The 13,831-nt window shown below is 36.0% G+C and overlaps 2 protein-coding genes across 4 annotated transcripts in view; one reads left to right on the forward strand and one right to left on the reverse strand.

Moving 5' to 3' along the window:
* The first annotated feature begins 5,510 nt into the window (after nucleotides 1-5,510).
* On the forward strand, nucleotides 5,511-5,951 carry LOC146002302 (uncharacterized). The gene has a single exon (XM_083140013.1). It carries the CDS (start codon nucleotides 5,511-5,513, stop codon nucleotides 5,949-5,951), a length of 441 nt encoding a protein of 146 aa, XP_082996139.1.
* A 1,582-nt stretch (nucleotides 5,952-7,533) lies between these two features.
* LOC146002604 (PRELI domain-containing protein 2-like) overlaps nucleotides 7,534-13,831 on the reverse strand; it is a 35,470-nt gene continuing 29,172 nt past the window's right edge. For all 3 annotated transcript variants that reach the window (XM_083140566.1, XM_083140564.1, XM_083140565.1), the window contains exon 5: nucleotides 7,534-10,066. In XM_083140566.1, coding sequence (XP_082996692.1) covers nucleotides 9,883-10,066 — 184 coding nt within the window. In that variant the 3' untranslated portion in view covers nucleotides 7,534-9,882. The remainder of the gene's footprint in view (nucleotides 10,067-13,831) is intronic.

Below are 13,831 nucleotides of genomic sequence, written 5' to 3' on the forward strand. Positions count from 1 at the left end.
CTTCTCCTCTTTCTCTCTCTCTCTCTCACTTGTAAGATTGCTTGTCTTACATTAAAAATTAAACACGTATTTCAAATTCAGAAACATTTTATATGTAAAAAAAAGTACTAAATAAGCAGATATTTGAAACATTCATAGAATTGACTAACGATTCAGTGAAAATATCGGAACATTTCGTTGCGCCCCTGTAAGCACACTTTGGGAACCACCGATTTACAGCGTATAGTAACATCTGTTCGTCGTCGTCATTAACATATTTACCCTCGCCTTGTAATCGAGGGGTTCCGGTTCGAAACCCGGTGGAGACACACAGTGGTTCAGATCCCACTTAAAACTGTAGGTCCAGTCCCGATCAGGAGCACCGACTTGTCAAAATTATTGGGGGGGCTCTGATCACTGAAATAAATTAATGAATGACTCACTCCCTCCCTTTTTTGAGTTTTGGCCTCAGTGTTCGGAATCTCGTAAAAGCCCATGAATTCCTCAAAAATGTTACAGTTCGAATGCAAAATGTCAATTGGATATGTCACAAGTTTCGTCTACCATAATAGCAAAATATTCCCGACTTTTAATATCTGCTACCACGGAGCGCAAAACAGATCTCCCTAATATATCAATGATCTCGTTCTGAATGTCATGTGAGAACCATTTGTAGCCCGAACGTCCTATCCACTCTCCTAGTTCATGCACATCTTTTTTAGTAAAAATGTTAAGAATACTCATAATTATATACTTAGTATATAGTAATAAGTCATGTGTTTTGCTGTCTCTGGTCATAGCCCCCCCTCCCCCCCAAAGTTGATGGTTTGGTGGTCTCAGCCCCCTTAAAGTTGATGGTCTAGAACATTTCAAATGTGTATTTAAAGTTAAGTTCATGTGGCACAATTCAAGTAAACTTTACAAGAGAAGCAAAATAATACGTTAGATTCTCTTAAGCAAAATTATTTTGGTGCTCTGTCCCCACATCGATAACATTGGGAGCCCCCCCAAGCCCCATGGTCCCGATTAGCCTTACTGTGCATAAAGTGGACTTAAAGCACCAAATCAATCAATCAAACATATTTACCATCCAATTCAGATGCAGTCTCTTTTTAAGCGAGTCGCATGTGCAAATGGTAACAAATGTGTCCTGTGTTTGTCCATGAATTGTCGCCTTCAAACAATAAACAAGGAAAACAAAATTGCACGTTCACAACGTTGCAACCACTAACCAATTGTACTTCGTGTACCAGTAATTTTTTAATGTTCTTTTAATAACACAATTGGGAGTACTTACCTCTTGTACAATGTAGAGGTCGGCTGGTGAGGGCCCATCCTTTTTACTTGAGTTTGTTCTGTTTCGCTCAATCACGAAAATGACTATTCTTTCAAACTCCTAACAGTATTCATAGTGTACAAAACACAACACTACACTACACACACGGCACAACACACTCGCACATCTGAAAGCCAGTGCACATACGTAAATTCACCCAACCGCTTGTTAATAGATATCTTGCTCTCGACATCGACACTAACCGCCTTTTACCCGTTGCTGCCAAAGAGCATAGGCTTTTTTGTTGCCCCGAAAAACTAACGGTACTTGATCTTTCCAAAATAAACGTTGCCCCCAGTTCTTCCACAGCAGCAGTGTTGCCAACAATTGAAACGCAGAAGTTTCTAAATCTTCAACATGCGCTAATTAAAAATCGCTGAATCAAATTTGCTGGTGAAAAATACAAAATGTATTTTTAAAAAATGCTGTGGGGAACAACTTACACCAGGTTTTTTGAATGTATGTGCGTTTATATGCACATTAAAAATGCATTTAATTTCAATTGTTATAATTTAAATGCATACATTATTTCAACTTTCTAACTTCAAAAAAGAAAATGTATGTGTAGCAAAAACACAGCTCTAGTTTTCTGAAAGTTATATTTTGTTCTTTACAATAAGCATGTTCTAATAACGTAGGGAACAGTAAAAATGATTTACTAATATCAATTGATAACTTTTTTCGGTAACAACTATTTAGGCCATTAGACCCCATACTATTCTGAGTATAGTTACCAGAAAAATGCGCGTTCAATTGATGTAAATGTAGTCGGCACTTTCCTTTGCAATTTAAGTTGGTGAGAGTTATTTCCTTGGCATGAAAAACGTCGATTACTAAAGTAAGTTGCACAGTGTAAATTGCCCTTAGACGCACATGCGCAAATCATATAAACTTTTTAACTCCTGCAGACTAGTTTCTAAAGAAAAGTCGCTCGTCACTATTCCGTAAATTTTAGCGCCCACTGGAATTTAAAATCTGCCAGGTTTAGAGACTTCTCACTACAGATTGCAACTATGTAGCACCGATCTTTTCGAGTCCTCCTAGACGTGCCTGTATATGCTGCACCCTGGTGCCCAATGTAAGAAGTATTGCCGCTTGGATCAGGGTTCACACCACAATGTTCGCACAGGGCAGTGAACACTTTCAGGGTATAGTGGCCAACAGCCCCTCAGCTGCCAGTTCACAACACACAACACAGCCATTGTGTTCATCGCAACCGTGGAACACAGTAGGAGTCAGTGTTACCAACTATCTAAAAAAGTTACCAGACGTGAAAGACGTCGTATCAGACTAAATTGTGTGTGTATACTCGATCATCAAAAAAGTATTATTTCGAAGAAATATATGTGTGTGTGCATTTAATATGTACGAAATTTAGAACATATACATGAGTGTTCACGTGATCATGCAAACATTATCAGGCGACGTGCCTGATTTTCATTATTTAATTTATTCCAGTGTTCTTTTGAAATAAACGAAGCTTCCCAGACATTCAACTCTATGTTTCCCATCAATCTTTATAAAACCCTTCTCTTTTTAATCAAATGCTTCTCTTCGATGATGTGAGCTGACAAACCTGTTCTTCGGTTTAGATTTATAATGTCCACATCGTGTTCGTGCCATCTTATTGCCATTTTCCTTGCTATTTGTCCTACATAATCCTTTGAACATGAACAACTTATATATTTCTGTAGTTTCCACATCTGGTAGAGAGTTTCTCATTTTGAATTCATTAAATGTACATTCCAAACTTTTTGGTGACCTAAAAACAATTTTGAAATTAAATCTTCTAAAAATTTTGGCAATTTTATGTGAGAATCCCTTTGGAATGGAATGCACACAAATTTCTTTTCAACAGATTTTTCATCTTTGTCTGTATTTCTCTTTTCCTTTAGTTTTCTTGTGACTTGTTTCTTGATTTGGTTTATTCTGTTAGTGTGAAAGCCATTTTATTTTGCTATATTAAAATGCCTTTCTTCTTCATTTTTGATATCCTTATTATTAGAACATAGTCTTTGTGCTCTCAGGAAAGAAAATAAAAATATATTATCCATTGTTATATGTGAATGTTCTGAATAGGCATGGATGTATTTTTCCCCTGCTCATTTTTTCCTATGGACTGATGTTTGACTTGTTGTGTCAGTTGTCTTAATTTGCAGATCAAGGAAATAAATTACATTGTTATTCATGGGTTCGCAAGTGAGTTTTATGCGACGATGTGATTCATTTAACAATTTAAATACGTCCATGATGGTGTTCTAATTTTTAGCAATAATTAGCACATCATCTACATATCTGATGTAGAGTATGATATCCGTTCCTATCTCATTAACAATTGGAGATTCTATGTAATGAATGAAAATGCTGGAGATGATTCCGGATACTGGGTTTCCCATTGATAGACCATTACTTTGCTGATAGATTTTGCCATCAAATATAAAGTAATTGTAATTTGCACATACAGTAAGTAAACCATCGAACCATTTCCCATGATTCTACTGGGTTAACCTTCATATCAATAAGCCATCTGTGTAATGCATTTGTGGCACCTTCTATTGGGACCCTAGGATATACATTTTCAACATCAAAACTTGCAATACGATAATCATTATTCCAAACAATATTTTTTAGTTTCTGTTTCACTTCATATGCATTTTTAACACTGAATGGTGTTTGTTGTTTAATTATAGCAAGCCTAGTGTAACAGAAAACATCAAGAGACTTTGTGAAAAGAATCATGACTTTGATGATATTTGGGATTCATAATTTTAAATAAAAAAAATAACGTGATCAAAAAATTGTTATCTGAAATAAAAATAAAACAGACTGCTTCTTTTCACAGTTAAGTTGCTATATTACAACAATGTAACATTGACAACATGCATTATATAAGGGATTCTTCTTGTTTAAAAAATTGCTAACCATTGTTATAACTGTATCTTTAGTCAAGATGAAAATAAATGTCTGATGAAGAGAGCATGTGTTCTCCTGAAACGCCACAACGAAAAACTGTTTTCTTATGCTTGTAATAACCGTAAACTACAGGAAAATAATTCTACAATGCGTACATACAAGAAAAACTATTCGGTCTGAAAGCTCCTCAAATGTATATAATATCATACATTTATATATTAAGGTTGTTATATGCCATGAGATTTTTTATGAAACACATACCAATACATTATTATTAAAAGTGAAATATTTTAAATTTTCAAATTATATGTAGTCCAAAAATTATAAAGTAGATTAATATGAAGACTTGAACATCAACCAGTCAGCTTATAGTTATGGTTTTAACATGGAAGTCAACAAATTTAGCAAATTTCACACACATTACAACATAAAAAAATAATAATAATTTCCATAGGAACCCATTACCATCCCATTATGAAATTTTGCACACAAATAGTCAATTGATGTCTTCAAAACATATATTTTTTAAATAAAATTAAAGGGGATGTTTTTGAGATTTTGAAAGAAACACTTTATTTTTTAAAATAAATTTTTTTACAAAATTCAAATACCACAGTCATATTTCATTTCAAATTAAAGCTCATTAAAAGCAGAAGAGAATGGCACCAAGTTGAGCTCTCTACGTCAAATAGTTTTTGATCTGTAGCTGTTAAAATATTTTGAAATGTCATCAAATTTTGGGATTTTTGCTTCTTTGAAAGTCAATAACTCAAAACTATCATCCCAAAAAAATCTGAAATTTGGTAGTTTTCTGGTACTGCCACTGTACCAATAATTATCAATTTCTGAGATGTCAAGGTTCAGACCATTGGTTGATGTGACATGGAATAACCCTACAGTGATATTCTGACATGACTGTTTTCGATATAATATACTCTTGGCAAAATTATTTCTAAAAAAAATAAATGCATAGTTCTATCGTTTGGCGTCGAAGGAAATCCATATCCACCACTACACTTTCCAGAAAGTAAGTGCCATCAACTGTCATTCAAAGAAAATTATTTCCTTGCTGTTATCCAGGTCGTGTCCTCCTGTGAGCGGATAGTTCTTGGAGCGAACAGGGCATGGAGGGGACAAAACTTGATTGACATTTTATGTAGTGAACTAATCAGTTAGAAAATCTAAACCTCCTGCTCCCACGCACTGCTTTCAGGCAGCAACCAGTTCATGGAGCGGACACGTGCTCTTTGACCTGTACACGATACACGCAGACTTGGGTAGCATGGAAGCAAAGTCGAACATAGCACCGGTAGTCTTTGCTTTACTGAAAGACAAGAAGAAGGAAACGTATGTATGTTTGTCTCGGACAATGCTACGTGCGGTACCAGGTTGGAACCCTCAGAATGTGACCATAGACTTTGCAGCGTCTGCTATTGCAGCTTTGAGGGAGGTGTTTCCGGCGGTGAAGTTACATGGATGTTTCTTCCACATGTCACAAAGCCTCTGGCGGAAGGTACAGGAAGTTGGTCTGAGCTCCCTGTACAAAGAAAGCGAGGACATCAGACTCTCTGTTCGTATGTGCGCAGCACTCGCTTCCCTGAAACCAGACGACGTAGAGGAAGGGTGGCTTCATGTCTATGGACAGGCTCCAGCAGACGAAAGATTAACGAAATTTTTCGATTACTTCGTGGAGCAGTGGCTCGAAAACCATTTGTGCCGATAGATATGTGGAGTTGTTACCAGCGCCACCACATGACCAACAAGTCACTCGAGGGATGGAACTACAAAATAAACAGCCACATGGGTACACCACATCCCAGAATAAACAAGCTTATAATTTTTTTGAAGCTGGAAGCCCAGGAATCAAATGAGAAAATTATTAGAATGGAGCTCAACTTGGAGGAAGTGAACAGAAAGAAGAAATATGTAAAGTTGGATGAACAAGCTGCAAGAAACACAAAAAATATGAAGAAGATAGTGATGTGCCCAAATTTCTAAAGACAATGTCCTACATTCTAAAACTGCATTGATAGCATGTAAAGAACTCTTGACGTAGCACAAAATGTATGTGTTTGACGAAGCAGATTAATGCTGCTGATGGGACTAGGTCTTCAATTTGAAGGCCAAGTATAGTTTTCCATGCGGGACTATCGCATCCGTGGGTCTTTGGACCCCCTGTCGCATTGCTGGTGCGAGGCACTACAACAGGCTCATCTTCAGAATAATGAGATGCCCTGATGTGAAGAAGGCACGCAGTCCCGGCTGGCACTAAGTATAGACCTTTTCGCACTTCATTGTAAGGATATGTACAAGTTTTGTTTGGCACAAAGTGGACGTAAATACAAATCCATCCACCCTTTAGTAACACAATTTCCAGCAGGCCAGGGGAGGTTGATGAACATGTGTCCGCTCCATGAACTGGTTCCTGTGTGGCAGCAGCACGTGGGGGCGGGAGGTTTAGATTTTCTAACTGATTAGTTCACTAGATAACATGTCAATCAAGTTGTTTTCTCTCCATGAACTGTCCACTAACAGGACAGTTCCATCCAGATCAGGACAAACAAAAGTCTAAAGTTGGAAAGGAAAAGAGGGATTAGCCCAGATATTTGAATTTTCAGGAATATGCTATGTACTATGCCTGAGACACATCCACCACTTTCATGGGCGATGATGTTTTTGACTGCGGGAGGTCTCTAAAGAGAGAGATGTCCGGAAACACCAAAGAAAGTGGAAGGATTACCCACAGATGCATCGTTCGCTTTCGGGACCTCATTGGGGTTATCGTTACACACGACCACATATGTACGAATGAAGTTACCAGACTTTGTTAGAGAACTAAACAGAAGCAGCAAACTCCTATGGGGATAATTTCACGTTACGCTTATTTGCAAGATACTTGACCGCGAGTCTTATCTGCATAAGAATCTTTGTGTCTCATACTTGCTTTTCATGGAAACTTGAGTTAATTTAACAAATGCACAACTATATTTCTTTTTTTCAAAATCAAAGGTAAGTTGGAAAAGGTGAACAAACCTTTGAAAGGGAACAAATTTTGGTTTTGGCCACGCTTCTAGCAACTCAAAAACAATGGTATTGGCTAGTATTGGTGCAAAAATATCGACCGATACTTACCGATACCCCTGGTATTGGCCGATAATGACTCAGCCCTAATTGTGACAGACAAATATTATACTGTTAATGACAATACATCACAATATTAAATAATTCCTCATTCAGCCATTACTATGGTACACTCCATACAACTTTTCTTATTTTACATCTGCAAAAGTACATAGTAACAAAAATAATTCTCAAAGTAATTTATTAAGAAAATATATAGCAACACAGTCACTAGAATACACAAGCAGTCTTATGAAGAAATTATTGCACATTTTGTCAAAACCTAAAAATTAAAATACAATATAAATATCTTCCATAATCGTTTGCTTGTCTCTAAACAATAAACTATAAAAAATAATTATTATATATTCTTTTAATAATATTGTAATTCAATGGAGTTTAATTGTTTGGAAATTGTCATTCCATCTAGCTACACATTAGATTTCTCAATGTATACCCATCATTTACACATTTCATTAATGTTAGTTTGAGCAAAAGTATACCAAAAAGTGGTATAAGTATTCATCATTAAGCAAAATATTTGACCTTTTCAAACTTTACAAAATTTGAAGAGCAACATTGAGAGTTCACACAAAAAAGTTTTCTAAAAATGAAGATATTGTTTATCTCAGTCTTATTAAAATACCAACAAAATTGCAAGAAAAATGTTTTAATAAACTATAATACTAAGAAAATAATTTCAATCTAAAATGTTTACTTAATTATAACAATACAACATAAAAAGGAAATGCACTACTACAAATTGCAAGGCATTTCCATCAGTCTTTACACTCATCTTCAAAATAAGTAGAATTATCAAACAAATTTACGGAGAATAAGTGCCAGTATTTTTCCCTAATTAAGGATGCCAGATATCCTGTTTTTACAGGATGTTCTGTATTCTACAATCTGTTTTAGGTTCTGTGAAATTTATAGTAATATTTTTTAAATGTAATATGTTTGTATGTATGTGTGTGTGGGGGGGAGTGGGAACAAGGCTAAATGTGAGACCAAGATGTCGGTAGCAAGAGCAGATAGTGGAGAATGTTAGGAGAAGAGGACAAGATTGGAACACCATGGAAAAAGAGGAGGGGGTGGAAGACTAGAAAAAATGGAGAGGCTGGACTTGTATGCCGACCCAGCCAGAGGCAGGAAACTGCGAAGATGATGATGATATGTATGTGTATTAGAATATATAAAATATAACACTGTTGTGTATTTAGTGTATAAAAGCTGGTTGTTATGTTCACATTCAGTATCTCCTGCATTGGCAAAGGAGAAATATGGCAACCCTATCCCTGATTATTCACAAATGTCACTTTTCAAAAAAATTTCAGGAACAAGATCATTTCTACCTATGGATTGTAATGTAAGAGATATTATGCGAAAGAAATATATACATTCACTCTCATTTTCTGAACTGGGGTTGGGAGTAGTTCTAATACTTTGTGCCCAGTGTTGAAATTAAGTACGTATATTAAATAGTTGGGTTGTTTTCATGTTTGCAAACTTCTGTAAGACAATGTCATTAATTTGCTTTATTGTAGAAAAAAATTAACTGCAAATATTGTCATCTAATCTATTTGCTATAATTCATAGTACTATAACAGGGTGTCTACCAAAGTAACAAATCCAAAACTCTTGACTTTTTCTTGACCTTTCCCCCTTTTTATTTAACCTTTATTTAATTGCCCCTACTTAAGTATAGTTGGAAATTAAGAAAAATATATATTTTTATTCAATGAAAAACCCCTACCACAAGTCTGGTTAAGATGAAAACTGAAGCTGTACTTTAAAGAGAGAGATTTAGACTTGCTTTAATTATCAATGCATGTAAAAAATTAATGCTTCAAACTTTATCCTGGATGGGGAATGGCCATTAATTTATTTAATATTCTTTACGAAACTTCATGCATACAAGAATGTATTAATTCTTAAGAAACAAAGTAAGCGCACTCAATACAATTTTAGATTTCTAAATATTTAATTTTATCAAATCCCAGTACAGGTATGTAACAATGTAAATTCACTATACTGTAAAAAAAAAATTGAAAAAATTCTTTATCACAAGCATAATTTCTTGACTTTTTCCTGACTTTCTTGACCTACCTGTTCATTTTTTTACTTTCTTGACTGGTAGACACCCTGTATAACAGTGTGCCTTAATTAAAAGAATACAAATTTTAGAACTCAAATTTCTTTCTTGTATTTAGAATGAATATTTAATGTATCCTTAAAAACTCATATATAAATACCATACCATAATACAAGTATCTCCCCATATTTTGACAAAAGTAAAAAGTTTACATAAACATAATACAGATGATAAACAACTAAACCTTCCCAAATTATTGACCTATCATATATTTATAAACAGAACATGCATAGGGAATTCAATGCAACAAAATCATAATAATACTAACAGAAATATACTTTCATATTTGTCACCTCGTGGTATCATTTCTATATACATGTAATAATGTACAACACACCCCACATATTTTCATATGCAAATACATGAATTAAAAACACCCTCAAAGAGGTATATCATTATTGTTACACAGGTATCTTTCTGCATTTTGTTTTAATAATGTTTCCATAAGAGTAATGTTGCTTTTCATTTTACCAGAGAGGAATGTCTTTGTAAATATTTCCAGGATGTGTCCTAGCCTTCCAAGACCCTTGATTTCAACAGCACCATGCTGCTCAAACTGTGTCCTGAAATCAATTTATGTACAGTGTTTATAAAATTCTCGATCCATTACAGTGAAAAACATGAATCTTTAAATGAAGTTTATTGTATGAATGATCATGGTGTCTACAGTGCCATTTACCGGCAATATTTGCCGGCATGCTTTATTATTACATTTATAATTAATTTACAGTATTTCAAATATACAGTAATGTGAACTGTATTTCAGCAAATAATTTACATAACCTAACTAAGAAAAATACATTTTAATCTTCTACATCACACACAGAAAGGAAGCAAGAAAGAAATTGTCTAACTCAGAACAGAGAAAATTTCCTGAAATGAAGGTAATGAAAAACTGAGTATTGGCTTATAGGATGCACCCTCTTTTTCACACCTATTTTTAAAGGTAAAAGTGCATCTTATACGCTGGCAAATACAGTAATACAATTCAATGTAACATGCTATGGTTGTTCCATTCTTGTTCCTTTGATATATTTCATCTAATCATCATTCATCTTTACCACAGAGATTAACCAAAAGAGGTAGAGAGCTATATTATATAACCAAATTATGTATTATATAATTCCCAAATGTAACACAAAATCACAAAGAACATGCCAACAAAAATAATTCTTCAACTGGTATTTTAATTGCTTCTTTTCAAACACACATAATGACAACAAACACATTTACTGAAATTATGCTCCCCTTACATTACATTCCAATAAAAAATTATGACGAAATGTCAGTGAAAAATGCACTTGGCCAGGATCCAAACCGAGATTTGGGTCCTGCTCAAGTATTGTTTTCTAAAATTTCTACAAAGTAGGTCTCCTGTGTGTGCAAGAAGGTAATATAAGTCTAAAAACTAACTATATTCTGAACACGTCACAAATACTAATCTTTATATTGAGATTATGGAGCCATACAGGAATGTGTGTCCTGTGACATTTTCTTAGGGGTACTGTTCTCATATGCACCAAGGTTATTTTATAGTTCTGTGAACTTGAATCACAACAACATGCACATTCAAAATAACCATTCATACTTACAGCGAGATTATTTACTGCAAGGCTTTGAAACGGAAGCAAAAAAAAAGCTGAATTATAATTTTTAAAGTATAATATGAGATTATACAGTATTGATATTAGCAATCATATATTACATGCTATAAAGAAAAAATCTGCCATTATTTTTATACTCTTAGGACTGCCACTTGGGAGAGAGTTCTGTAATCGAGCTGCTTCTCATCTGGGGATATTTTTTAGCCTCAAAATGTTTTCTTGAATAATTTCAAGTGCTGCTGCAGTTTAAAGGGCCTTTTATAAAGTTTTCATTTTTACCGTAATAATTAATTGTGCCAGCTCAACAAAACATGCCTAATTTGAACAAGTAAACCCTTCTGTATTGTTTGTAGATGATTTCTTCCCTTTTCTTTAGGAGCCATAAGCAGTGTGGAATCTGCACGATGGAAAAATTTAAGTGCAAATGTTTTACAATTCCTTCACATAAAAAGATATTTGTTCATCAAATCATGCTATTGTATGTACATTAGAAAAGAAGCTTTCCAAGTGAGCACATATCTCTCTCCAATGACCCAATATAAAGGATGCCTTCAGTCTCAGATGTCCTGCATTGTGGCCGTGCGGTCTAAGGCGTTATGCTTTGGGCTCCAGCTACAGGATGTGTGCAGATTCAAATCTCCTGGGGGAAGTGTAACAACTTTTCTCTTGAGATTTCGGCCTGTGTATGGGGCCAGTGGTCACCCACCATCATGAGGAAATTGGAGAGCTACAAATGAGTAGCGTAACCCAGTCATGGAAAACTACAACTGACTGCACATCACCCCATAACTGGTTGGATGATCTTCCACCTGGGTGAGTGATCAAGTAGAATCAGGTGGGAGTGAGGCCGGCAGTCAGTAGGTAGGCCTGGGCCCTCAATGGGCTGTTGCGTTACAGTTATTATTCAGTCTCAGACAAACTGTGTCCAAAGTGGAAATGCCAATACTCTGAGATGGCAACCATCAAAAATGGGACCTTCTAACTTGTACTAGTGTGTGTGAAAAATTATTCATGAGAAACTTAACATATCGAAGGCGTCGGTCGGCATGTAACTGTCAAATTCTTTTCAGAAGAAAACAAGGTAAGATTCTTCTCAACAGATGTTGCACCTTTGTGAACAGGATAAAGATTGTTTTTGATAACGGAAGAATTTTGGGTCTGCCTGATCAATGTAGAGACAAAACAAGTGAGTAAGCGGTGGAAATATCCATCACCTCCACCTGAGAGGCTAAGGCACAAAAGTCTGTGGTGATTGTGATGCTGTTTTTTTGAAAGTATTGTGGAGCCCTCCTAACAGATTATGTTCAGCAGGGTCAGACCACTGCCAGCAGTTACTACTGCAACCTCCTGAGCAACCTGAAGAACATATTTGGGAAATAGGTAGACAGCTCACAAAACGAGTTTATCAATGCACCTGCACATTCCTCTCATTTCACAGTTGTGAAAGGAAGCAAATTTGGCTTTGACATTTGCCCTAACTGCCCTGAATAGTTCATTTAGCTCTCACTAAATTCTTCCTGTTTCTCCAGACGAAGAAGCCACAATGAAAACCCCTCATACAGTGCTGAAATTGTGTATGATGGCAATTGAGATGAGTTCCTATGCACGAAAGATAGTCATAATTTCACTAAGTGAATTTTTATGTTATTCTTTCATTATATCTGACAACACTGTTGTATCAATGATTGTGAAAGTGGAGTATGAGCGTTGCAGTTTGCTGAAGTAAGAATTACCATCAAACCATACATAAATTTCTATACTTAAAAACTAACTTTAGAAATTTTTTAACACATTAAAACATTATTATAATTATTTACAGACATAACCCCACATTTTATATCATTAACTGATGAAGGATCAATAAGGTATAAGGGTCAGTCAGTGAAAAACAGATCACCTGAAAGATCTTGATGTGTAGATGTCGTGGTTCCACAAAACACCTGCCACTGGAAGGGAGTTCCGTTGTTGCCTGGTAGATGGCAGTCATGTTTCAGGCTTATGTGAAGCAGTGCACGTGTGATCCATGTGAAGTGCAGACATACAGGGACTTGCCGTCTAGCATATAATGGAGGCCAGTAAGGAAGAGGAGTGAGTAGTCGTGCGTTTCCTGGTGGTGAAAAGTGTTAGTACATATACTGCCAAATGACAGCAGTGTATGGGGAACATTATTTATCTCTGTCATGGGTGAAGGAGTGGAGTCGAAGGATTTGCGAAGGAAGAACGTCACTGCAGGATGATTCACAACCTGGATCATCTGTCACTGTTGCAAATGATGACCTCATCCAATGTATGAATGACATCATTCAACAGGATCGATGGTGTGCAGTGGAGCATGTTGCACAGACCACAGGGGCAAGTCACGGCATAGTGTTTAACATCATGAAACACCACCTCCAGTATCGGAAGATGTGCGCAGGGTGGGTTACTCACAATCTGATCCCAGAACAAAAGCTGTTTTGCATGGGAATGACACTAGAGATGCTCTTCCGATACAACCAAGAAGGCAGTGATATCCTCTGTCAAATTGTCACGGGAAATGGATCCATCTGCCATCTGTATGAACCGGAAACCAAGCAGCAAAGTCAACAATGGAAGCACTCACCACTCGCCACCACCAAAGAAATGAAAGGCTATTCAGAGTCCCCGTGGTCACTTGCTCCTCACATTGTTTTTCGACCACAAGGGGCCCCTATTTATTGTATCTTGTGGGAAAGGTGCAACCGT

The sequence above is a fragment of the Lepisma saccharinum genome, chromosome 18 (genome assembly GCF_977018435.1).
Source record: "Lepisma saccharinum chromosome 18, izLepSacc3.1, whole genome shotgun sequence".
Classification (NCBI taxonomy): Eukaryota; Metazoa; Arthropoda; class Insecta; order Zygentoma; family Lepismatidae; genus Lepisma; species Lepisma saccharinum.

Bases quoted from the DNA above. Each gene is read 5' to 3' on its own strand.
- LOC146002302 (XM_083140013.1), top strand. From the start codon at position 5,511: ATGGAAGCAAAGTCGAACATAGCACCGGTAGTCTTTGCTTTACTGAAA.